The 26,969-nt window shown below is 40.2% G+C and overlaps 1 protein-coding gene and 1 long non-coding RNA gene across 8 annotated transcripts; one reads left to right on the forward strand and one right to left on the reverse strand.

The window, feature by feature from the left end:
* Positions 1 to 292: 292 nt before the first annotated feature.
* ACOT9 (acyl-CoA thioesterase 9) lies at positions 293 to 23,265 on the reverse strand. Of its 7 annotated transcripts, none has more exons than XM_039551587.1 (16): positions 23,094 to 23,265; positions 21,665 to 21,756; positions 20,107 to 20,133; positions 17,127 to 17,172; positions 13,345 to 13,515; positions 13,215 to 13,252; positions 11,106 to 11,189; positions 10,422 to 10,525; positions 9,556 to 9,629; positions 7,413 to 7,480; positions 6,867 to 6,978; positions 5,724 to 5,814; positions 4,869 to 4,954; positions 4,020 to 4,107; positions 3,684 to 3,834; positions 293 to 3,425 (listed from the first exon to the last, which is right to left on the reverse strand). In XM_039551587.1, the coding sequence occupies exons 1-16, from the start codon at positions 23,105 to 23,107 to the stop codon at positions 3,367 to 3,369; spliced, it is 1,305 nt and encodes a 434-aa protein (XP_039407521.1). In that variant the 5' UTR covers positions 23,108 to 23,265; the 3' UTR covers positions 293 to 3,366. The 7 variants fall into 7 exon arrangements, with proteins under 7 accessions (XP_039407521.1, XP_010392803.1, XP_010392802.1 ...); XM_010394501.4 differs by lacking the exon at positions 23,094 to 23,265 and adding an exon at positions 22,719 to 22,824; XM_010394500.4 differs by lacking the exon at positions 23,094 to 23,265 and adding an exon at positions 22,690 to 22,824.
* Positions 23,266 to 23,400: 135 nt separating this feature from the next.
* On the forward strand, positions 23,401 to 26,766 carry LOC109143942. Its single transcript, XR_002044351.3, has 2 exons — positions 23,401 to 23,575; positions 26,348 to 26,766. It is a non-coding gene; the product is annotated as an uncharacterized LOC109143942 (long non-coding RNA).
* The last annotated feature ends 203 nt before the right edge of the window (positions 26,767 to 26,969 follow it).

Raw genomic sequence — 26,969 nt, forward strand, 5'->3', positions numbered from 1 at the left:
TGTCAGCTTGTTCCTAACCCAAGAAGAAATGATCTCTCCCATGCCTAGTTAAGAACGCAGTCAGAGGAGAATCAGCAATCAAACCAGTGTCACCAGACAAAGGTTGGACTGGACGTGCAGTAAAACCCGTTGACCATGCAGTGAGCTTAGAGCAGGTTTCTGAACTAGAACTGTTGCTCAGTGGCCCACGTTGCACCAGCTCCTGCAGACTTCTTCCCAGAGTGCTGAACCCCAGAATATAGCTGCAAAGGAATGGTCTGTATTTGAAAAAGGGCTACTAGAAGCTGTTACATGAAGTTTAAGTAAGTAATTTTACTATTTTTTTAACCACTGAAAAATTAAAGCATTTGAAACAAAGCACTCCTTTGAGCACTTAATTCAGCCAGTCCCACAGAAATCTCCTTTTATATCACTATTAAGTGAGAGGGCAAGGGGAGGCAATCCTGCTCCTCCTCACTGTATTCCAAGACATGATGGGCACAGACATTTGCTTCCTGCTACAGAGCCACAGTAAATTAATTCTACAGATAAGTTTACTATAAATAAAAATATTTTCTAGCAATTCCTTTAGGCTTCTGTGGTAATGGTTAGTCACCTACAGCAGTGACAGGTTGTATGTAAGTTGCAACATAAACCAAACATAAATTACTATCTTGAAATATTTTAATTCTAAATGTGAGATCTGAGAACATTTTTCTCACACACACAAAGGCACAAAGCAGCATGCATACCTCTGAACACATGTAGCCTGTCACCAGAGAGGGTGACAGCTTCTCAGAGTAGAAAATGCATGAGTACATATACATAGCAATAAACAGAAAAGCATATATCTTTTACATATGTGTATATACACACACAAACACATTCTGCATGTCTGTACATACATTCTGTAACTACTGTCATTGTGCTATATGATTATCATGACCTTTGAGAACACATCAATTTTTCTAGGCATCTTCATTTGTGGCATTCATTTTCTTCACTGTGTCCAGAGGTTCTGATGTCACACCTTCTTCCATAGTCTATTACCTCTTCTTCTCCTCTACAACCATTTCCCAAAGGCTGAATTTAGAAATTATGATAAATTCATCTTTAAATGCAGCTGAAAAGTCAGTAGAGGACAAACTTGATATCCCCTTAACTTACAAGTGTTAAAAAAAGAGCGATCCAGGTAGGACCACTGGGTCAGTGATAAAAACCTGCAGGAGTAATACATAGTTCTGAAATAGATCCTTTCATTTCCTGCCTTCCTATTTATTTTTTAACAGTCACCACTGATCCCTGCAGGGAGGGGGAAGAAGCTCAGATAGAATTTCAGTTCTTTATTTGTGTGGTCAGTCTAATAGAGTCAGTTTTAAAAAGGAAAAACCCCAGGAAATACAATGTTATCTCCACAGCATCACAACAATTAAAGAAAAATATTTTAACATCATAGATGTTAACATCAAGATTTTAACATAGAGCTGAGTCAGCACTGGAGTGTGGCTGAAGAGAGAAACTCTATGGAAGGAACCAAGAGTTTACTATCAGGGCAATAATGCATGAATCTGTTCTGGATCAGGCCACACCCCTGTGCCTCCTCTGGAAAGCCATCTAACTCATCCATTAACAGCAGCTGAATCTTAGGAAGGAAAGGCTGATGTGTAACATGCCGATTATTACAGTTGTCAATTACAATTCCTCACAGGAACAGCAAAGAGCTGTTAGGAGTCATGAACCTCATGCCATCCTAGCACCAAAGGAAACTGGTCCTAATTGTGACTGTCTCAGGCTTTCTTACTCACAAATAAAAGCTCAACATGCTGCTTTATTTTACCAACCTGCTTCATGCATCTGTCCTGATTCACACAATTCCTATTTGCTGCATTCTCTTTTCAAAAGACTTTAAACCTCACATGGAAGCCAGAATCTGTTCTTGTGTATTGTAAGACATGACATTTCATCCATTTAACCACTGAGCCCAACTCCTCTTTGGCTGTCCTGATCAGTTAGGACATCAATCTTGACATGAAGGTACCAGAGATCCACGTTTGTGCTTGTGACATACTCACTACTAAAAGCTGATGCCTCCCATCCACTCAGCTTCCTGGTTTCAAGAAATTGGAGATTATTAAAACTTTCTCCATTACATCAGAAGTGTTTCAGTATCAAGTACTCTGTTCCTGTTATTTATTTGCCATAATTATGTCCACCGTGGTGTCCCCTCTATGGTGGGGAAGTACTCTGACCTTCACAGGTAAACTTGACAACCTTCAGAGTTGTGCAGTACTCATACTGCACTACAGTCCACTAAGAGTACAGATAAATAATCCAGCTGAGGAGGAGACTGTCCTCTAGCTGTACCACCCCTCAGTGGGATAAAGATCCTCCCATCATTCAGCAGCTGACTTGGGAGTTGCTCAACACAGATTCTCAGGACCCCTAATTGCAGCACCAAACATCACCATAACCATTTGGGCAGCATTTTACCTTTTTTGTTCCCAATCCTTAGTAAACCAAAATGTTCTGTTCTACAATGCTATTTCCCAGTCCCACCCAGTCTCAACAATCAGACCTCTAGTGCCCAGGCCATGAGAAGTAATTCACTAAGGAACTCAGAGTTATATATTAAAACAAAAAACAAAAAAACTTAGAAGAGGCTGGCAAGGACACAAACAGAACACCAGAAAATACCATCTGGCCGCCTCCTTTCATTGCAAAAATCAGTTTCCTCCCAAGGGAACATGAAACCATCCAAACAGAAGCTGCAATAACCTTGTAAAATCCACACTGATGGGAAACACCTGCTTTCCACTGTGCACACACTAGTAACTTCTGAGCCTCTGCTGCTGCTTAGATGCATGTGTCCTTGCAAAAAAAGAATTATGACCCTTAACCTAATTTACACAAGAATGTAGGTCAAATTGTTTCACTTGTGTTTATCTACTTATTGCACACCTTTTTCTGACAGAACTTCTATCCCTTATCAGGGAACCACAAAGGAGAGCTACTAAGGGAAAGGCAGCAGATGGTGACAAGACAGCAAAGGTTGTAATGAGATCTCTCAAAGCGGACAAAGAGAGTCTACCCAAAGCCTAAGACTGTATTTTTTCAGCCTCTTTTCCTAGCACTGGCATGTAAAAGATTTCAACAAATTCTAATAGTAAAGAATAAAAAAAATCTAAATATACGCAAATACATAAAGAATACTAAAACAGCAGGGTTTGGTGCGGAGCTTGGGTTTGGTTGGTTTGGGGGTTGTTTGGTTTGGGGTGGTTGTGGGGCTTTTCTTTGAGTATTACAAGCACCTCTCCATTAGCCACCTCTGGTGACAGCTTTTGCCAAGACAGCATGCTGCTACACTGCTGAGGCAGCACCCAGTGCCTGTCAGATTTCTTTCATGACTGCAGTAAAGTGTCGCTTCCCATCTAAATACAACATGGACTCTGAAATAAAGCGGACAAAAGAGAGAACCACATTAGGAACTTAGTATCAATAGTGGGCAACTACAACTACACAGATTGGCAAAAATAAGAAGCAATCCACACTGTCATCAAAGCATAAAATGTACGTGGTTTGCCATGAAATCCTGTTAAATTACTCAAATGCCAACAGTTCGTCTATTAAAATGACCAGTGTTCCAAGAGAAAGAAATCCATCTTTTTTACAGAATTATGATGACAACATACTAATGGGATACTTGCCTCCATATGTCTTAGGTACAACTTGTGGGACCTCATTTTCTGATATAAATGTAAAATGGAAAATATTGGTAGTATGGTGCTCCCTGGTATTTGCATTGTAAACTTCACTGTGTACTCGAACCTGGATGTAGTTGTTTTCTGTATAACAGACCTACACAGTTAAAACGAGAGTTACAGCTTGTAATTTACCACCAGTGCTGAAAACTGTAACAGACTTCATTATAGCGTTTAACAAGGAAAGTCACACACTCTCATAACACAGTTCATTATCAGTGACTAACACTGGCGACAGCAAAGGCAAGGTTTGCTCCTTTTCAAAAGGAAATCAATTCCTACCTGTCCAGAAAGCAGTAATAAGGATCCAACTTCAACTGGCTTCTGAAACATGATATCATCAACAGATACGATAAAGGGTCTGGAACCCCTGAGGAAGCAAACAAGAAATTTATGTTTAAGAATAAAAAGCATGTTTGAAGGCATTTAAAATATCTACTTGTCAGCATTTTAATGAAGGGTTACTAGAGAATAAATCTCTTCCTTAAACAGACGCTACAGGAAGTGTTAAGGAGTTATGTCATCACTGGAGGAAATCTCTCACACCAATGAAGTACACACTAAGGACACATTATTGCACCATTATTGTATTTTATGACTTACACTTGCTAGACAATCTTCATGCCATCATTGCTCAGGCCTCAGTTTTTCAAGGACTGACACAAACCACTGAACTTTACTATGCATATTAACTTACATATAGACCTTTGCTGGGTGATGACTTCAGTCACACTTCCTAAGCTCAAGCAGTTACTAGAAGTTCAGAACCCATTCCTCTTGTGTACTGAATGCAAAGATGTAATATTTATTTGATAGAGTGAATATGTTATATGGTTAAAAAGTCCATCTCAATAGCTTGGTAAGAGAAAAGACAACAGAAAAATCAATGTATTTTCTATCTTGACAAGTAACGCTTAAAACTCAAACTTCAAGGAGCAAGGTGCCAATCTCTTTGTAAACATGACAGATGTTCCAAGTAGAGCAGCACTGTGCACTAATAGTGCATGATTCTACCAGACACCTAAGTTTTTTCAGCTCAGATTGTCATTAGGTTGGTTAGCTTGGGTTCCCAAGCTCTGTGTATGTGCACAATGCTCTGGATTATATAAACATTGCAGATCTACAACTCACCCATAGCTGCAAGCAGTTGCCCATCCCAGTTCAAATGCCTTTCTCATGAGAAAACCCCCAAAGATCCTATTGAAGATGTTCCGTTCCTGTACATAGAAACAAATATCAAATTCTTTTCAAAGCCTTATGTTGAAGTCTGCACTCCACAGTATTTAACAGAAGTCCCAACACCTGAATATATAAAAAGCACTACTGAAATACGTATGTAAAATTGAAAATGCCCAAGGCAACTTTACTTAATAGGAGCTCCATTATCCGACTAATCTGACAGCAAAGGTAACAACTCAAAACTGTATCAGCAACCAAAGGCCAAATGTTTTGCAAACACTTTGCAAAGGAATTTCTTTACACAGAATGGACAGTCTGGTAAAAAAACAAGGTCATTAAAAATCATCCATTTTGCAGTGGTAATCCATACAAACAAAAAACTGGTGAAAGAAACTAGGCTCTAAATACATTGCAAGGACTGCAGAAGCCAAGTAAAATAATGGTTTGACTCATCTTACATGAAAATTCATAGAGTCACAGAATGGATTGGGTTGGAAGGGATCTTAAAGATACCTCATTCCAACCTCCCTGCCATGAGCAGGGACACCTTGCACTAGACCAGGTTGCTAAGAGCCCCACTCAGTCTGAACGTTTCCAGGGATGGGGCACCCACAAATTCTCAGGGCAACCTGTTCCAGAGCCTTACCACAATCACAGTAAAAAACTTCTTCCTAATACCTATTCTAAACCTCTTCCCTTTCAGTTTAAAGCCATTACCCCTTGTCCTGTCACTATCCTTGTAAAAATTCCCTCTCAAAGTTACTTCTCAAGTAACTTTCTGTAATTCATTAATATTTCTCAAAATACCTCAGGATGGCAAATCTGCAGGGCTTTTAGCTTTGCATCTTCCATCCACACTGAATTGGGTGGTAATTTACGACTCTTGAAACTCACTGTCCTTTGGAAGAGACAATAAACTTTACAGTCCACAGAATTAGCAGAATTCAGCAAGCCAAAAAAGCATAAATAGCAAATGCAGACACACACTAAAAAAAAAACCCACAAAATCATAGAAGACCATAATAAAACCCAAAACAGAAATGGTATCACTAAACACTGTTCCAGCTGACCTTGAAGCCTTATCTAAAGCTGTCCTTTGATTTGTTACTGCAATAAACCTATGCTCCTGATATTTCAAAAACTTCTGCTAATGTTCAAGTTTATGTGAATGAAGAGGCTTGAGAAAGGTACATGAAAGAAAAGATGAATCACAATCACAAAGTGCTCACTTTGTCAGAAAAGCTTTGCTCTGTTTTTTGTCATAATAGGAAATAAAAGCACACAGTGAGCTAATAGAATAATTCAACATCAAACATGCAGACAGTTTTTGAAGTTTTCAAACCCAGATGGAATGCATACAAAGTACAACTGCTAATTTTAAGGGAAAGCATGTCTGCCTCTGGTAAACAGACTTAAATTAACAACTGTATAGGCTAATAAGTTAAAATTATAAATTATCACAAATACAACATTGCACTAATGTAATTAGACGTTGTTCTATCACTGTTGGCATCAGATGACTTCACACCAATCACAAGTATAAGAAAAATATGCTAACAACTCCCTCAAATAATGTTGTCAGGTGTTGTATTTAAAACACACTGCAAGGTTATTTGGTCAAAAGGTGGCCAGTTCCTGCCCTCACAGGTTTTTTAATTAGGTATCATGGCAGAAAACTGATTGTGCAAGTCATGACCATTCCATTCTCTTATTTGGTCAAACATCATTAACCTTTTTCCTCAAAATTATTCCTAACAGCTTGTTTAGAACAACAGAAGAATCTTCTAAGAACTGCATATGTCACAATAAAGTTTGTACCTGCATTTCAAATAAACTGCCACAGAATTTAAGTGTGCATTTATTCCAGACTACCCTCTTATGAGCACCCACTCAAAAGGCACTTTTCTCTTTGATAACATGACAGTTCTCCTTCACCCCTCCCCTTCTTGCCTTGTGTCCAATGTATTAAGGAATATATCATGGACAATGTTTCTTTCTTCTGCAGTGGGAGCCATTTTCAGTAAGGAAGCAGTGCTGAAATCAATCCTCCTCATCTTGTTCACTGAATATTAAAAAAAACCCATAGTATTAGAGTTCAAAGAAAATACAAATAATGGCTCTCAAGATTTTAACCTCGAATCAGCTGTCTTTCCATTTTTCCTTTTCCCCCTGCAACTTAAATCCTGTAACTTCATGGTCCTATAGATCCAAACAGAAATTTGGCTTTTAGAATTGACTGCATTGAAATAAAAATAAAGCAGAAATTCAGTAGTACCTCGGGAATGTGATGAAAAACTTCTATATGTATTTTATGACACCCACACACTGTTCCTACAGAAAACTTGAGTACTCCCCTCAAATACAGAACATATCTAACAAGAAACCCTACAGAACAATCAGCTTCAGGTTTTGCCAATGGTACAAGAACTTTACTTCCTCCCAGCTATTAAGTTGCAACTGAGGCAGATGTGCATACTACCAGGAAATACAACATACATTCCCCTTGCTTGAAGATTTCTTCCTCCTCAGGGCTCTCAGGAATGAGTGGATTAACAAACGCTGGCCTACGGACAGGAAGTTTTTTTTAAGTTACCAACTTCACAAGAATTTCTCCTGTAAATACATTATAACAGTCTTCCATTTTTACTCACATACACAGAACAAGATGAATGACATACTTCAGGTTATATGATAGAAATAAACATGGCTGCCAACAGAGTATCACATTAGCTTTAATTCTGAACAGGCAGCTAAGTGATCCAACCACTACCTAGTGCAATCAGGAAAGAGAAAGTGACACATCCATGGTTCTTAAGAAGCTAAAATTGTACCCATAAATTACAATGAAGACTGTTCAAGAAGAAAGCTGTTCTGAAACTCAGCAAATGAAAACATGATGATTTACGATAGTCTAAACCAAAACTTGATTGGTACCACTCCTCCTGGAATAGAAGGAGCACGGTGCCGTAGCTAGCAAGTGTTTTTATAATCTACGTGTTCCCTTGACAGCCTTATCTACAGCCAAAAGCTGTTTACCACGTGCACCACTTATCAAAGAAGATTATGACGTGCCTTGAGCACAAATTTCTGTTTGTTTTACTGCACGAGTAAGTTTACTTTAACCTAATTATATAACATTATCTTCACAAGTAAAGACAAATGCTTATTTTCGAGAGTAATTTTTCCCCTTAATTTCTAATTATTATTTTTCTACTTTCGATATTTATACAAATGCTGAGAACAACATACATATATGTACATATACACACATGCACACACATACAGACCTGCTGAACAACTCATTTCTACTCCAGGCCTTTACTTGGGCTGCCAACAACAGGCAGAGAGGATCTTTTCTCTTAGAACAAGCTGCTCTTTCCTGGTTTGCTAAACCTCTGGGTTTTGGAGACCCACCAGCTCCTTCTCCATCACAGAGCTCATGTCCCCTCTCCTCAGCTCAGCACACATCTACATCAGATCTCCTGACCAAGCTCCAAGCTGCTGAGATGCAAGTTTGCTGTGATCCCAAAGCCACACAACCATGTTTCTGTGGGGCTACAGCCAACCGAACATATCCCGTACCTCTCTGAAGAGTTTTGACCCCACATAAATACCCTTCTTATATGGACAGAATGCTTCCAAAACACAGCCGGTCAGTGGCCACCTAGTTTGTACAACAGCCACTGGAGTTGGCACCTATCTGCACAAGTCCACGTAGGCTTGTCCTCAGTCAATCAGCTAGTGAAGAATTAATCAAATTTGATGTAATTATTTCAAAAAATTAGTCTTTAAAATGGGAACCATAATATAATTGGATTTCTTAATGTACAGTATGTTCACTGGTTCTAGAAAAAAATCTGAAGAAAACCAACCTAGAAACTACTTCTAATTTATCAGGACTGCATAATTCTATCATGTAAAACCCCTTCATTAAACACAACCTTCTTTGGTAAGTACAAGCAATTATTTAAACCAATTAGAAACAGAGAATTGTTTATTACTTTGGCAGACTATACAGGAAAGAGATAAGAATTACAGCCAATTTTTCTGATGCTGGAGTCATAAATCTAAACTGCAACTGAGCAGCCTTTTATTCTAATGACCAAGGAATTATAGAGAAAGTAAAACCAGAAAAGTAACAAAATAAGTGTCTGGGGGTTTTTTAAGTTCTGCGTAATACTTACCAGTTCCATCTTAGTTACACAAGCAAGTTTTAACCTGAGTTATACTGATGACACCTATTGTCTATTAGGGAATTAATGGTATTGTTCACTCAAAGTCTACTTAACCACTGAAACTCAATCATTAACTACTAGAATGCAGGTGGGTTTCTGGCAGACTCGTTCACTTCTTCTCATTCACTTCTGTGTTCATTCGGACCAGTCACTCAAACACAGAGAAAAATCTGTTAAAAAAAAGGGTCAGATCCCAAGACTATCAGCAATTCCTGGTATCATGACTGCTAAAATCAAGTCTGAAGCTTGTCACAGGAAAGTTAACACTTGCCAGCAGAAAGCATCAACTATGTGGTTTATTGATGACCTACATTATATGACTCCTACCCATACAGAGCAAGCTGCCATGTTTGCCACTTTCAGTACAGCAGAAGTTAGGAAACTTTCCCTGTCCTACAAATTACCGTGTATTCTCTGGGTCCCGGGCCACCATGACAAAGGTTGCATCTAACACAGGGCTGTAATCACCATCATGTAGCTAAAAGAGACAGGAAAAATATATTACTGAACTCTAAAATTGTAAATGTGCTTAGCAAACTGTTTAGTTGACATGAACTATTCAATCACACTGTTAATTCTGCCGACTTTCACATTCTGTCATTCCTTCCAACACCTCTTGCAATAGGTCAAAGAAAAGGAAATAGTTAAAACTTTCCTTTCAGAAATTCTACAATGTAAACATTTTCCAGGTTGTTAAAAACTTTGAGCTGCGAGGGGAGGAAATCAACATAGGCACTGTAAAAGGACCTGCTTAACCTTTACTGTGAGAAATGCCATAGCATTTTTTTTAATACCAAATTGCCACTAAGGCCAGCACTGTAAGGAGTTCAGACAAAAAAGGTGTAACATTATCTTCTACATCAGAGACTTTACTTCAGGAGAGCAACTGAATAAAAAAAATTTACCCATTTACCTGAATTATCACAGAATCATAGAATCACAGCATGATTTGTGTTAGAAGGAAGCTTAAAGACATCCAGTTCAAACACCCCTGCCATGGGCAGGGACACCTTCCAAGATCAGGTGGTTCAAAGCCTCTTCCAACCCAGCCTTGAACACTTCCAGGGATGGGGCATCTCTGCTTCTCTGGGCAACCTGCTCCCGTACCTCACCGTCCTCACAGCAAATAATTTCTTCCCACAATCTCATCTAAACCCATTCTCTCAGTCTGAAGCCACTCCCCCCTTGTCCTGTCACTATATGCTCTTGTAAATTCCCCCTGAAGCACGTCATGCCTGTCGTAAGATGGAGAGAGGTCACAAGAACCAACCTGCAGCATGTGCATCTTCACTTCCATAGAGGTCTTCCCAACCCAAGAAACATTGCCTGTGAATTTGATGTCACAATCCGGATGTATAATCTTCTGGCACAAATCTACAAGACAAACATTAGGGGTTACTGGAGACAGATCACTCACAACTGTCCTAGAATGGCCAGATTCTCTAGGACCTTTATGTGATCTGAAAGTGGCAACACACACAAAGACAACCCAGAAAAGACAGTTGTTGCAAGGGACCACACTGCTTGTCTGCAGTTTCTGCCCCTGCAGACTTCTGAAGCCAGAACGGGAGTAGGAAGCAGGCACACAGGTGGACAGCAGACTCAAGGAAGTGCTCAGCAGAACAGGCAACACAGGCAAGATCCACCAGGATAAACACAGTGCAATAATGAAGCTAGGAACCTGCATGCCAAAATAAAACTAAGCACAAAAGTGCAGGAACCATGGAAGTCGTATTTTGAAGGGAAGTGACATATGAATGCTGAAAAGCATCTACAAAACCCCCTTCCCATCTCCTGTCAACAAAAGCCACAAAACTTCAAAGCTAAAATAAGATGAAGTGAACAAAACAGGAGTGAAGAAGGTATCCTCAATAACAACCATGGGAAGGCAGTAGCTGGTGAAAGAGTAAGACAAGCAGATTCAACTATTTTTATTTACTAAATTGCCACTTACTGATTTTATCCACCAGAGCTGTGACTATGGATAAAGGAGACCTTGGCTGCATTTCCTGCTTGGTGTGAGTGTAGCAAATAAGAACTGTGAAGAGACCAAAAATGGAGTCAGCTCTTTAATAAAAACATAAGTGGAACAGATCAAAGTCATCTTTGCAAAGCGTAAGAGGTACCTGGAAAACACAAACTAAAGTATCCTACTACAGGAGAGCACACCTTCCACATTTTCATGTATGTAACACATGGGATTGTTATAAAGAAAACAGCAGCAGATGTCTCAGTTTTATGCATATTTACTTACTACAAAGATAAATTTAACTAAGCATTTGAAACCAGCTCATCACTTGACTTTCAATCCCACAATCTCTTCGCTCTACCTCTGCAGCTCCCTGTCTCAGACTCTGCCTACGTTCTATTTTGATTTCATGAAGGCTGTCCAAAGATATATGCTATCTGAGGACTTTTTAAATACTGATTCCTTTCAAGAGGTGGAGATTAAATAAACTGTGCCTTATAGGCATGAAAACATAGTCAGAGGTATTTATCACATTGCAATTACTACTAGCTAAACCATACTTAAACTAATTAGGTTTGCTCATAAGAGCACATCCAAGTAAACAGACTCCTTGGAGTAATTCAAGGCTGCAAAGATATATTTTTTCCTAGTGCCCATGTAATTTTCACTCAACACAGATTTTCATTTTCAAAAGTATCTGTCTTCTACTTAGTGAGATAAGAGAGAAAGAATCCCCGTATGGGCCATTCACTTCAGAGTTGGACTTGATGATCTTTGTGGGTCCCTTCCAAACCAGAATATTCTGTGTTCTGGAAGATCTCTATCCTTCCAAGTAATCTAAGATGCTTTTTCCCTATGTTTACTGAAGTCACAATTCTAAAACCTGTTAAGCTTATCAACTTACATCATTATGACTACGCCCAATATTGTCTAATTGGGACAGAATCTTGATTAACCCAAAACAATACATTCCCAGTGGAACTGACTGGAGCCCAGTATGACTGCAAACAAGGCAAAGAGATTCTGTGCTTTCACAGGAAAAAAGTAAGATCTTCACAGATTTCTGGGCAAAATAAACAAGGTACAGAATGAAAAACAGGCTCATGTCATCTTAACAATGGAGGGTAGCCAATAGTTTGATGTCTCCTTTTCTAATTCAGGACAGATACTGAAGCCAGTATCTTCCGCCTCCCAGGAAGAAATATCAGTCATGCAGCTATTTTGTCTATCCTCAATAGACATGCATTCATTTCCTTCTCTGCCTTCCTCAATTTTGTCCATCTGGACTTTCAGAAGGAACAGAAAAAAACTGTTTTATTCACAACTTTCCCTTAATAAGCACTTAATTCCTTGTCAAAAACCTCCATCAAAAAGCTCCCAACCAGCTACAGAACTTGGATGAAGGAGGAAATCACCTGGTGATGTTTTAAAATAAAAGCATCCCCCAGCTCTATTAACAACCTCACACTTGTAATACAGAAGTCAAAGATCTTGAACTTTTCAAGATCACAAATAAATAAAAGGAGAAAAAAATTAAGAAAGTTAACTCATGAAACAACTGAGTTGGTTTTACCCTTAACAACAATTTGCAGAACCCAAGAATATACACCAATTGTTTTTAATTTGTTCTCAGTGGATACATTACATTATTTTCAGATTATACTCTCTTGTCCCCAAAGGGATGATTAAAATATTTGCATCTTATTATCTGTTGGGGCTTGTGTCAGTTTTTGTTGAGGTTTTTTTTCAAGATTAAAAAAAAATCGAAAGTTTTCATTTTCAAGATGCACTCAACAAATTTTCTCTAAGTTCACATTCAATGGAAATTCATAATGTAGAATCACTTTTCAGTAAATTACTTTTGTAGCTGGTCCTTTAAAAATCTGACAGAGGTAGGAAGCTGAACAATTTTGCTTCCACCTGTTCTTTATCATCCTTCCTTCTCTTTCAGTACCAGTGTCTTCTTTTTTTCTTTCCCTTCTGCAATAGCACAATTACGGCTTTCCCTCCAAGGTCATACTGTGCCACACCAAACAGTGCTCAGCAGTAGTCAAATTCACTTTGTGCAGCCTTTACAAGGGCATAGGTACATACCTCCTAAACTGTCAAGATCTTCAAGTATCCTTCCAAACCTGCAATATAGGGGTTTGACAATTAAATATCTACTCACATGGCAAACAGAAGTTAACAGTTTCCTGTACGTGTAACATGGTTGCTTTGTTACCTTACACTGTTCTGTACATTCAGGTACTTTTCTCTTATTTCAGGCTGACTTCCTAGAGGTAGAATAACTTCCAAGTAGCTATCCTTCATTCTCCTAGGAGGGAGATCTTCCTGCCGTTTTGCCAGTAAAGTATGAAGAGCTTTTCTTTCTTGCATTGCTTGCACATGATCCCTGGTAAGAAAAAAACCATTATTCTGAAGTACAACAACAGAACCACAGCCCTAGCTAAAAGATGCCACATTGGTGATTGTCAAAGTTACAACCAAAATGTAGCAGAAATAGCAAGACACAGTGAGCGTGCCTTGAATAAAAAGTGAAACGCACAAAATGAGAGGTGCTAAGCAAGACTACTGCAGAAATCTTTGAAATAGTTAGTACACAAGTGGTAAGCACACACTTCACACTAATGAGATTAACAAAATGCATCTAATTCTGAATGCTACCAAAATGGTTCCCCTTGAAAAAAACAGATCAGACGTAACTAAAACGATGAGGTTTGGTGCATATTCATGTCTTCCATAGCTACAGTATCACAAATCATCTCACACTGCCAATTTTAAAGGACTGACCATCAATTTACAATCTCTCCCAAGAAGTAAAGTAGATGTACAGTGTTGGCTAACACTAACAACAAGAGAACTAATCTGCTAAGACTTGCCACCATCCACAGGTGAGCTCCCCCTCTGCAGCATCAGTTCTAACAGCAAGCTAAAAGACAAAGAAAACTAACCTACTTCTCTTTCTCTCTTCCCACCCAGACATCTTAAAATTATACAGGAAAGTTACAGAAAGAAACAACACAGAAAAGGGAGAACTATTCCTTCAGAGTTGCTTTTCTGGCACCACCAAGTCAGAGGGATTGCAACTCTCACAATGGAGAAGGGGCCAACTTATTGTCACTTCTTTCCAATCTACCAAATGGATTCCTTGCACAGGTATCTGTAAGATGTAACAGTCTTGCCCAATATTTTCCCTTATGTGTTCCACCCAAGTTCCCTCCCCTTAGAAGTGCAACCTGACTGAATAATGCAAGTATTTCCTAACATCTCTAGAATCAATACCCATCTATCAAAAACCTAGGGGTTAAACATGCAACAGCTCTGGTATAAAGCCATAGAGTATGCAAAACTATGGATCCATTTCATAGAGCATGAGAATGCATGAAACACTAAGCAACCAAACTTAATGTTAAATTTCTGGATGTGTGCCATTCCTTCAGTTGTGCATGCTGCATTGCTGAGATCTCAGTGACACTGTGTTTAACAAAACCAATTAAAAAAAAAAAAAAAAGAACGAAAGAAAACAACAGAAAACCTTTTCACCAAAAAGAAATTTTGTCTTAAATTTTGACTTTGTGTGAATTCTGGGTATTAGCCATTTAAAATGAAAGCTTACTTGGCTTGAGTATTACTTACGAAAATCAAGCTTCAACATATTTATATTCCCTCTTTTCTGTTTAACAAGTTTCAGGGAAATATGAATAATCCATGATCAAAAACAGTGAAAGTCAAGCAGAAAACTTCTGTTAGTTTCATTTGTTTGTTTGAAACATGAGATGTGGTTTACCTCATCTGGGTAATGTGACTACTACGGAGTTCAGAGGAAACAGAAAGATAACAACCTCCTCCAGAGGGTTAACATTTGAAGTTATGCCACTGCATAGAAATGGAATATACTAGATGACTAAAGAAAGATGCAATGTCCAAGATGATGCATCTTCATGCTTTTTAAAAATGTTTTTTCCAAGGTCTTTCAGTGAAAGGCTTAAAAAGAAATTAATCAGAAAGTAAATCAGAAATTTGTCTATAAAGAAACCTAACAATAACTATATTCAACTATATTCTGTTTTCACCAGTTCCATCCTGGGTCCTCTGAGGTCAGCAGCAGAATTCTTCTTGACTTCCACTTCAGAATGTGCTCTTGAATATGCAGAAGTATTGGGCTCAATGTAGTAACATTTGTCAACAGACAAATACTGTTACACACTGCAGTACTAGTTTAACAGTAACAATAAGTCATCTAAGTATTAACTTACACCTGCCCTAAACATTCTGAGAAATGTTTACATCTTTCTGAAATGGCCACGATGCCATGTAGACTATATTTAACAATGAACAGATTAATAGTTTTAACTACAACTGAAGTACAAAACCAGAATAAACACATAAGCAAGATATATCTTTTTAATAACAAATGAGTACAAAATGCCACTGGCTTTTACAAGAGACACCACAAACCAAAGTCTCCTTTTAGCAAAATTAATGGCTGAAGATGTTCCTCCAACATGCATCCCTCCTCTCTCCCAGCATTCCAGATATATGTACATCAGTCCTTCCCTAGCTCCCTTTTCAGGACCCCTAAGCTGTTCTTTCAAATATTTCCCCTTCAGTCATTCTGTGGCCTAACTCACTTAAATCCCCAGCTGTTCATTCTCCACATGTATCAACTCTATTACTCCATTTTTAAAGTGGGCTCTCAAAGGCTACATGATCCATGTCCTCCAAATCTCTCTGTACTAAATCGGTCATTCTCAAGCACTCCCATCTGTGGTCTCCCTGGCATTACTTCTTCATGGTAGCTGAAGGATTCAGTACTCTGCAAACCATTTCTGCTGTATTTTGTACAGCACAAGAGAAGTACCTATCTGAGAAAAACACTGCTGTGGTGATCCTGGCGTCAGTCTGCTCTCCCTCCAGGACAGGAGCAGTGGGGATTAAAAAAAAAAAAAAAAAAGAGATGGAAGAACAGACTTAACCAGAGCACTCTAAAATCTCAATTTTCAAATGGTATTTCCATATGACATCGTTCCTCCTCAGCCGTTCTGGGGTGTGGGAAAGGCTTTTTCATAAACAATTTCTAGAGCCCTTTCTAGCTGACTGGATGAAAAGTTCAAGCCCCCTCATGCTTAGATACTACTCTTACTAAGCAAAAATCAGCTTCCCAGATTCAGGCATTCTTGTTAGCATGCCTACAGCTGTGTTCAGATAAACTGAGTCAGAAGACCTAGACACATCAGACACTCCACCCAGGCAAGCCTCTCTTCATTTCCCTATCACTGCACAAAGTGGGAAAGAAGAGCTCAGCAAACACAGCCAAAATTAACAGTAAACATGGGACCAACCAAACTGCAATACATAATTCCTCCAGACTGCTATACCAACTTTTCCAGACTGTAACAGTAGAGTGTTACAGTCAACTCTGGCTTATTCAATGCAATGGAGGGGGAGGAAAGTAACTTGAATAAAGCCAAACCAGCAATTATTTAAAGTATATGTCAATTAATCAAAAATTAAGTTAGAGCAGAAAAAGGAAATGCTCAAAATGCTCCTGATTAAAGAGATTCTGATCCCAAGCTGACAATTTTCCAAAGTGACATGGGTGCCATTTGGAATGCAGCCTGCTACACAGTGAGCAAGCTCAGCTGCCTCTGAATCCAGCGCAGGATAAATCCACCACATGGGCAATCCACCTAGAGATAACTCAAGAGGTAACAGCAACACAGCATTGTCAGCCAGACTCTACAGCTCGTAACTCCCGTTGGATTTAAAGCTAGTGGGACAATCTTGTAAGCACCAAGATGAGGTATTTTGTTTCTGCCAGAAAAATCTTAGAAGTTTGTGATCCACAAAGTACCAATTCAGAAGCCTTGTTCCAATTACCTTTTAGTGGGATCTTTTTCTTCCCTGGCCAGCAAGCTAACTATCGGTAACTTCCACTACCACAACCCTGAGCTCCACCTTGGTTTCACAAATGAAGTCAAATATATGTAATGCACACTGTACCTCCAGTTGGTAGATGCTCCCACTATATCCCTCAATTTCCTCCGCACTGGAAAAAAAAAAATCAAAGCAAATCAAGCTTAGTTCTGCAAGTGATAAACATGAGGTTGTGTTAAAGGCACAATTCTCATCCCAGAACAGGAAAATTAAGCAAATTCATGCAAATAGCAGCCCAGAAACAAAAGTTTGGCCAAATTCACTGCTGCTGTTAGTAGGCATATCACAGGAATGGGTTGAGTAACATAATGCCACAGCTTATTGCATATGGTCAACAAAGAGTATTTGTTAGTGCAATCAGTCACCTCCAGTGCTAATTAACAGCTGAAAGACGGCATGGATCAAGATTACATTGGGGAATTTTGATGTGAAAATATTACAGCCTAAACACAAACTGTGGAGATAACACAAATCAGAAAGTCATAAAAGAACTTAAAAGGGAACAGTGCAGCTGGGAAACAGGGAATGAGGAGAATACCAGTTAAATAATCCCACCCACAAAGGCAGGCAGTATCAGCAGGCTGGTTCTTGCGAGCAGCGTTTCATAGCCCAAATTTTTAGCAGTCTGAAAGAACACAGTGTTAAGACACTGAAGACAGGTCTATAAAATTTATTCTGGCCCTGTTTGTACCCTCAGACTTAATACTAGTTCTGCACAGGTTTCTCCTAAATTTCAAGAATAATCTGCATAAGCATCTTTTCTACTCTTTCTCAGATGAGATTATTAAGTGTGCTAAGGTCCCACCAAATCTACCAAATTACCCCATGGCTGTTAGGCATGTGAATGTTGGCTATTTGGAAACACCTGAAAACAAGTAGCAACAATTCCCAAGCTCAGAATAGAAGTTGAGAATTGTATAGAATTGTATTGTGTTGTATCCTTGCTTATTTACAAAGATTTTTTTTTATACAAAGAAGTTCAAATATTAGGACAAAATAGGGATATATCAAGGAAGAGCAACCAAAAATTAGCCAGAATTTCATGGTGAAATTGAAAGAGGCTGCTGGTGAGTCACAAGCTGATCCTTTATCAGGCTTGTCGTTTTTCAAGCTAAATGCCTGGTCAGAGTATTCACAGTGATCAGCAAGCTGTCCTATAAACCCTGGAGCGAGTCTAGCTGATTCCTAGGATTTAAATCACATTCCACTCTCTAGGCCAGATCTACTCAGCTCTGCTCCCCTCCTCCTCAGTCACATCAGCATCTGCCCAAGTCCCCCACACCACCACCACTGCTATACCCCAAACCTCCCCTTCCCTGTTCCTTCTTCTGCAGCACCCTCAGCCCCTGTCCCTACACTCCCAGCCTATTTCTATTCTGCCTGCCTGCTAGAAAAGCACCAGCCTGAGCCAGAGGCAGGCAAGGGATTGACTGGCAGCCAGCACATGGATCCCAGTGACTCACCAACAGACAGCAAACAGCAGGCTCTGTGGCTGACCCCAGCTCTAGCTCTGGCACCCTAACAAACCTCTGATTTGGAAGCCAATTTTCAAAAAGTTTCTGGAAATATGTTTCTCTTGGAGACTGGTGGCTCATCTATTTTGGCTGACATCAAACAACAAAAGGTTCTGGAAGAAGAGGAGGACAAGAAAATAGGCAGGCAGAGACAAAATAAAATAGATTACTTAGGCCTCGTTTCTTTACAAAATTAGGCTAAACACATGTTTTGAAATTAGAAGACTTCTACAACTAATTCTAAGAACAAAAAAAAAATTCAGTGAAAGAACCTGATTGAAAATCTTGAGAGTTGATTTATTTTGGAAACAGGGAAGGTCTGATTCCTTTTTCCTTAAGCAGCAGGCTTGCTTACAGAATAGGGATTACTTTCTTGTTACTCATACTCCAGCTGTGAAGCTACCATAGCATGCATTTGATCAATACAGTGTCAGCAGAAACACTGTTATAGCTTCTAGAACGCAAAACCTCAATTTTTCAACAGCGTGCAGACTGTGCTGGGATGGAGGGGGAATAAACAGCACTTTCTCTTTGTTTGCACTAAGTTCATCTTCCTTTTCAACTCTAGAGGTAAAAAGCTCTGAAAAAAAATCTCGGGTCCAAACCTGCAAAAATGTATATAAGCTGTTAATCCCATTTAACACATCTGCTTTCTATTTTAGGTATAAAAATAAGTATTTTTCAGGCTGAGAACACATAGAATTTTTATCTTAATAATGAAAGGGACGAAGTGTGAAGTGTTTCTAAAATGTTGTCAAGCAAAATCTAGTCCATTTTACAGCTCATAAGTATATAATTTTTCTCTTTTTTTTCTCCCTGCAAAGACTATATTGCTCTTCTAGATACTAGAAATTTAATTAAGTAACAACAGAAATTTAAGTAAGAAAATTAAGCACGAAAATCTATAAGCTATTTCTCTTATTTGAAAAATATCCTAAATATGCAAAACAGTTATAGCAAATGGGACTTCTCCATCATTATCATGTTGCATATTTCACAGTATCTCCTAAACTGTGATCAATGGATCATCAATGCCAGAGCAGCAGGCTCTGAGTTTATCTGCACTGTGGAAAAAGACACGAGGAGGGCAGCTGAACAAGATCACTGCATTTATCTCTACCAGTCAGATCCATGCCCCTTATGCTGGTGCCTCCCCAGCTGCATCCAGGTTCAGAGAGACCACCAGCTTTGGTACAGAGCTTGGTCTGGACTTAGGTGAAAGATGCAGATTCAAATGCCTAAAATGAAGCCAAGTACTGCAGGAGCTGCTGCCATGAGAGATTTTGTATCCACAAGCCTCTGAGGAACGTATTATCCAGCACTGCAGACAGAGTATGCTGACAGAGATTTAATGCAACAACACTGCCACAATTAATACCAGGGCCATTCACCAAAGGGAAAGGGGCTTTAAGCAAGTTAACAGAGGATAATAATGGCACTTCATTTTTCATCAAAAAGTAAGGAAAAACGGTAGCTGAGTAAGTTTAGTGTTATAGCAAATATTTTAGTATGTACAAATTACCACAACACACCATTATTCACATGAATGGGTGACTGTCCTGTGGAGTACAAAACACAGGTTAGATTACAATGAAAAGAAACAATGCATTTTACATCTAATAGGAGTCACTTGGCTATTCTACCTTCTTCAGTTCCATTTAGGCACACGTTCCTTAATTTTAGTAACTGCAGGCAATCTATCCTTGCCTGAATTACAGTCAGTGTCTTCTTGGTTTCAACTCAGATTGTCCTTTCCTTTCAAGCCAGCTTTCCAGTTCCTTGTCTACCAACTAACTCTGTGTGGTATCTGCTTGCAGTGTAATCCCAAGCAGTTTTCCAAACTTAGAGCTACCATGTACTGTTGACAAACACTGTTAACTTTAGAGTATCTGAAGCACTTTTCAAGAAATGGGATGAGAGCTTTTCAGAGGAAAATTCCGAAGTCCTGTTTTGTGTAGCCTTTCGGAGAACCATGGAAGAAGTGAAGGCATTCACAACTGGAACCCAAAGTTGTGAAAAGGAAGCATGTGAAAAGCTAGTAAGAAAAAGTATTTGGTGTTTTGTGAAAGCATGGATACCAAATTGAAGGAACATAGTTTACATATCAGCAAAACTCTGAATTTTAACCATTTTGAAACAGAATCTCAAATGCTTACAGTTATTGTAGTCCACAAAATATTAGTACCCCTTGGAGTACCAGAATGACCTCACTGTTTCACTATTTTTATTGGTCTTCTAGGTTGTATCATTATCAAATATCCAAATAAACAAGTAGGGCAAGTTGCAAGTATGAGACATTCTGTATCCTTGCTTCTCTCCTTTGACCTCCTAACTTACCATTTGAAAATGAAAATAAGTTCTCTAACAACAAGTAACTCTCATTTCTGTTTTACTGGATGACCAGTAACTACTGGTGACTTCTGTTTAGAGAACAAAGTAAAAAATAAGATCTCAGAAATAAGCAGTATTCCATGAAGGAATTATTTGTACCTGGTTCCAGCCTTCTTCCTCCTGCCCTTTTCTCAGTACAAGGGATTAGAATGCAAGAAAACATTTTTTAAAGCTTCTGAAACAGGAGCATTATGGTTTATTACTATTAGAGCACTGAAACAATCTTTCAACACAAAGTTCTATTGACAGGAGCAATTTCACGAGGCAATGCTGCTGATCCGATTAAAAGATTTCTGCAAGTTTACAAAATTAACAGGATTGAAACATTAAAAGTTCTGTAAGACTTTAATTCCACTCAGTTCCCCATTTCTTGGCCATTCTCTCCAGTCTCATTGCACCTGCCTGTACTACACTGACTTTCTATCAAGAGCAGCAGTTATCCTGCCAGAAAAGAACCAAGCTCCTCCAAGGCTGAAGAACCACAGGAGCCTCTAAATGTGAATTTCAATGATTATGCATATTTGTGCCATTCACTTCCAAACAACTGTGATTTTCTGCTGCTTCCTAAACACACCATGAGCTAACAGACAAGGGCATGTTCATTACCCAAACCATATAAATACATGAAGGGACACCACCTGAAGAATAAACTCCCTAGTAACATCATTAAATCTTCTGGATTACAGCCATTTACTTTACCTTCAGACATGTCAGGAAGCCCTGGGGAGCCACTGATCCCAGAAGTGAGTGTCCTAGCCAGAACAGAAGGAAGCTTCCTCATGATGCACAACCTATAGGCAGAGGAGAAGAATTTAGCGTTATTAAAAATAATCCCATGGAAATAATTTAGGACTTAATTTGGAATTATGCTGATGACTTCAGAAACACCAGTCCTCATTTTCAGCTTGATTTTTAGAACTAGATACAATCAGTACAACAGTTCCAAGACAGTTGAAATTCCAACACCTATTCTTACCTAAAAGCAGGAAAGAAGAATGTTTCACTGATGCCCTGAGACAACCAATTTAGACCCAACACCAGCTTCTGCCCTGTAGCACCTTAACGCAGATCGGGTCCATGTGCCTCTAGGAAATCATCTATGACCCAAACCATACACTTCTGCACTTGGCTGGTTCACACAGCAGCAGAAGGAGGAATATCCCAAGGATTTCACAAGGTCTCACAAGCAGTCACATTCAGCTAAGCCTGGTCTTCTCCTCCATGGCTTAGTACTGCAGCAACTCAAAAAAGCTTAAAGTGCAGGATATAATCCTCTTAGCCATTAAGCAAGAAGGGACAACCATGAAACCCTTCAGAGAATGTAATCCACCCACAATTCACCAAGTGTTCTACCAGGTACTAGCCAGCACTACTCCTCCAGGCAAGCATTAACTGTGGTAACACAAAAACACACAGAGGGTGTGTAAAACCCCTTCTGTTAGTTCACAGCATCATCCTGACAAGGAATATAGATTGCTAGTCCCTTAATTTTCTTCCTCTGGGACTGGAGTTTCACCTCAAAAAAGGAAAGGTGGCAAGTCCTCAGGCACCAACAGAAAAGCAGGGCCATTTACACATCTCTCTCTACTTCATCTCCACATATGTATCATGTACACACAAGCTTTCTCTGTCTGCAGATACCCCTGGAGGCCTTAAGAGAGTAAAAGGGAACACACCCACACCAAAAAAAAACCCAAAAAAACAAAAAAAAACAAAAAAAAAACCTCAGAAGGCATCAGAGTTCCGTATGCACCAGTAATGACGTGAATGACGATGGTGAAACGCCTCTATGATTGCTGCAGCCTCTGGGCTCGGTGTGTCACGGCGCAGCCAGCAAACGCCTTCCCGCTCCAACCGCACCCCGCAGGGCCCCCTCACGCCCACAGCCCCGGAGCGGCCCGGGCGCCGCGCCCAAAGCCGCGCTGCCCGCGGCGCTGCTCAGGTATCGGGGTGCCCCGCCCCGGCCGCGCCCCGAGCCCCTCACGGCGGAGCGCGGCGCGGCTGCGGGGCGAGGGTTGGGGCACGGCCTCCCCTCCCCTGCCCGGGCTCGGACCCGGCCCCGCCGGGGGCACCGTCTCCCCCGGCCGCCATTCCCCACCCGGGCCGAAGGACGTGGGGGCCGCCTTACCGGGTGGGCAGCATGGTGCTCGCCGGGGCTGTCAGAGCGGGACCGCGCCTGTCCCAGCCACACAGTCCTCCCACAGCAGCGGCTCGCCGCGCACAGAGCGGGCTCCGGGCCGCCCGCAGCTGGGAGCCCTCGCCCTGCCCACCCCTGGATCCCCGGCGGCACCGCCTGGCCTCGGCCTGCCCCGTCTCTCTGTGCCCGCGCAGTTTGGCCTCTCCCCGGGGCGGAGGTTGGAGCAGGACAGCGTTGGTAGTCGGGCGGGCGCGGCCGAGCGGGCGGGCCCTGCCGGGACGTGCTTTTAATAGGCATCGTGATCTTTTCTTTTTAATGCTCCGTTTTTCCACTGTACCGTGAGGAAGGCGGGCTGGCGGCGCTCAGCTGGGCGCTGTGCCCAGAGCCCTGAGGCGCGCCCCGAGCCGTCACACGGCCGTGGAGAAACACGGCCTCCTGCCCCGGCCCGTCCCTGGGTGGCACTGCTACGGAAGGTAACTGAGAGCCTCGGAATTTTCTGATCCTAAGGTCTTGAAGAGTGACGCTATCACTCTCTACAATTCCCTGAAAGGAGAGTGTAGCCAGGTGGGGTCAGCCTCTTCTCCCACGCAACCAGAGACAGGACGAGAGGACAATCTTAAACTGCGCCTGGGGAGGTTTATGTTGGACATTACGTAGGAGGAATTTCTTCACAGAAAGGGTGCTTAGACATTTAAATGGACTGCCCAGAGAGGTGCTGGAGTCACCGTCCCTGGAAATGTTTAAGGAAAGAGTGGATGTGGCGCTCAGTAGCACGGTCTAGTGACATGGTGTTCAGTCACAGGTTGGACTCTATGATCTCAGAGGTCTTTTCCAACCTTATTCTGTGATTCTGTGAAAATACAGCTGTGTTAAACAAGCTGTGTGCTTTCCACAGTCAAATAATCAACGAGTTCAATTAATCAGAATTTTTTTATTCCTGGGAGCTGAAGAAACTTAGAGCAGAGATGACATGGGGCCTGCACTGGCACGTGTGGCAGAGGGGCAGCCCCGGCTCTGCACCAAGACACCACAGAGCCCATAAGGACCAGAGCACCTACTGTAACCATGTCTGTACCTCCTGGGGACTGGGATATATACATGTGTCCAGGTGCAGCCCATGACTTCCACACCAACCAGAATGTCTGTGGTTCTCACTGGCCATTTCAACTTGCCAGCAAAACAGTGCATATAGAAGGTACAAGTTAGCAATGAAGTTGTTAAGCACCCCTTGCTGAAGACTTAGCAAAGACACCAGCAAGACTGGATGAGGATATGAGAAAACACATTCTGACAAACAGAAGGTACATTCACCAGAGTATTCATTACTTGTAAGGGTAACACCTGAAAACCAGATGGTCTTTAAAGTCCCTTCCAACTGAAACCATTCTGTGATTCCATGAAAGAGCTGAGGGCGCTATTGCAAAGCTTCTCGCTCATCTGGTCATGGAAAAAAAAATGTGGAAACCTGGTATGCATGTGTGCTGAAGGTTCAAAAATCAAGGCACCATGAAAAGAATCACTTCTGAACACTGCAGAAGACTGTGCCAAAGCCAAAACTGTAACTGTGACAAATAACAAAAACATCTACTCATTGTGCAAACCCCATTAGTTATAAGGAAAAATTTAGATTTCGTAGATTTCTTTTTAAAGCCTGAGATATTTCCCTCTGACAATGCAGGGTCAGAGCCAAAGGGACTTCTACTGTATCCAGATACAATACTTCTACTGTATCCAAAACTGAGGCCTGGCTGGATTTTTTCCCAACATTTATTTCTATAACTTTTATACCCCAAATCATTTGCACACATGATATAGATGATTTGTGGATTCAGGCAGATAATTAGTTATGTCTAAATCCTAAATTCATTAAACTGCATAATTACAAATGACAGAAAAAAAGTATTAGCCTACAGGAATAGGGTTCTAATGACCTAAAATATGTTTTCAAAGATAATAAAGAAAAATTATGGTCATTTTATTGCCAGCATATGGAAATTCATGTAGCTTTATTATGTGAAACTGTTAATTTTGCATTTGCCCTGAATTCTGAGCAGTGCTCATGCAGTATTTATTTCGTATTTGTACTATTCTGACAGATAGTAATATTTTTTCTCTGTACAGCCTAGTGTTGATAAACTGTAATTTTAAGTGGCTTGAAAAAGATATCAGAAGCAACTGTGAACTCATAAATATCAATGCAAGGTCTAAGTACTAGGAAGAAAATATTCAGTTGAAAATTTTAAGAGAATCCCAGATGTCCAAAATCATCAAAAAATTACAGGTCAATACTGAGTGTTAACTGCATTTTCTGTATTTTGCTCCAGAGATTTGACAGGACATACAACTTGGATTTAAATACTTGGAAATATTTAATAGCACAATCAAAAATCATTAACTCGCTACATTTTAATGTGGAATAAGGAGTTTTTCTCTTATTTATTACAAACAGAGAACCTCTGAGGCATGAAAGAGGCATTCATACAGGAATGCAAGGAATCTTCCCAGCGAAGGAGGAAATCAAAAATTAAAACAGGAAGAGAGTTTGATTATCTGAACAGTAAAGAAAGAAAACTGGTGCCCACTTTGAGCCTTTCTGTCCATGCTCCAAGGAAAGAGAGCATTAGAAAATTTAGATGCAAATAAAAACATGGTTTTGATACAAGTGCAGATACGGTCCCATAACTCTCTGAATAAATTGTTAAGTTGCATTGCCATGAAAGGATCTGGGGGAACTGTCTTGGCTATTTCCTGTATCTTCAGACTAGAAAAGACCTCTGTCTCTGGGCAGGATGTGGGGAAAACTGCCTCAGTCACTACCGAGCTCCATGTGCTTTTATTACCAGCTGTTTATAAAAGTTCCTGTTTATAAAAGTTCCTGTTGCATGCTAAAAAAGAAACTGCTGCTTGCTGTTTTGCACAAATTTTTCTGTTTCTCTTATGAGTAATATTTAGGGAGAAGATACAGTAAGAATAATAGGAATGATGCACATTTTAGATAGTTCTAACCATTTTACCTTCTCAAACACCAAAGTCCAACCCTCCTGGTGGAAATGCAGATGGATTCACAGTCAGCAGGTTCCGCATGGAAGAAGCTGTTGGCTGGTACAGGAGTGAGCTAATCCAGACTTCAGTGCATTTTTCATTATAACAGATTATTTCAACCTTGGTTTACCTTAAAAACGTTTGCTAACTACCTGCCAGCACACATATTTGCACAATTTGAAAAAAACCTTGATCCTTTTCAGGAGACTTGCCACTACACATTCCTTGGAGAGGAGGGCAGATCAACAGGCTGTGACCACTGAAGGATAAAATCCAAGCCCTGTGCAGGTCATTAGAGATTTCATCATTGGCCTCAGCTGTGTCAAGATGACATGAAACCTGCTCAAAGACCAACAGACCTGAGACAAAAGGAAGAAGCTGTAAAACACATGCCCCATCAGTCTGATTAATTCACAAACTGAGTTCTTTTAGAACCTTTTTGTAAAATATTCTCACCATTCTTAATAAACTTACTTATTCTGGAAAAAATATCCCTAGTAATACATAACTAAATAGTTGTACTATAGTCTCTGAGATCTAGATAAGAAATTTTTAGTTTTCCTCTTTTTTCCCCTGAATTCTCTCTATTTCCTGTTGTTTCATAAAACTTTTTTTGACACTTCATGAAATTTTTTAGTATTTTTTTCCTTCTGCCTTGTGAATTTGAAAGCTAAATCTGATGAACTGTATTAACTGGGGCAACACAATATCAGCATATTTCTGAGCAAGTTAAAGCAGGATTTTCAAAAACAGCCGAGGGAGAAAATGTTTGGGTCTTTTTTGCTGAGACTTCAATTTCTAAATCATGTGACTTTTCTGACTTGA

Source organism: Corvus cornix, chromosome 1 (assembly GCF_000738735.6).
Source record: "Corvus cornix cornix isolate S_Up_H32 chromosome 1, ASM73873v5, whole genome shotgun sequence".
NCBI lineage: Eukaryota > Metazoa > Chordata > Aves > Passeriformes > Corvidae > Corvus > Corvus cornix.

Excerpts from the sequence above, each read along its gene's own strand:
- ACOT9 (XM_039551587.1), bottom strand. Across the intron at positions 11,190-13,214 it reads AGATCTTGACAGTTTAGGAG|TTCTTATTTGCTACACTCAC; the intron begins GTATGTACCTAT and ends GTCTCTTCACAG. Across the intron at positions 4,108-4,868 it reads GCAACTGCTTGCAGCTATGG|GGGTTCCAGACCCTTTATCG; the intron begins GTGAGTTGTAGA and ends TTGCTTCCTCAG.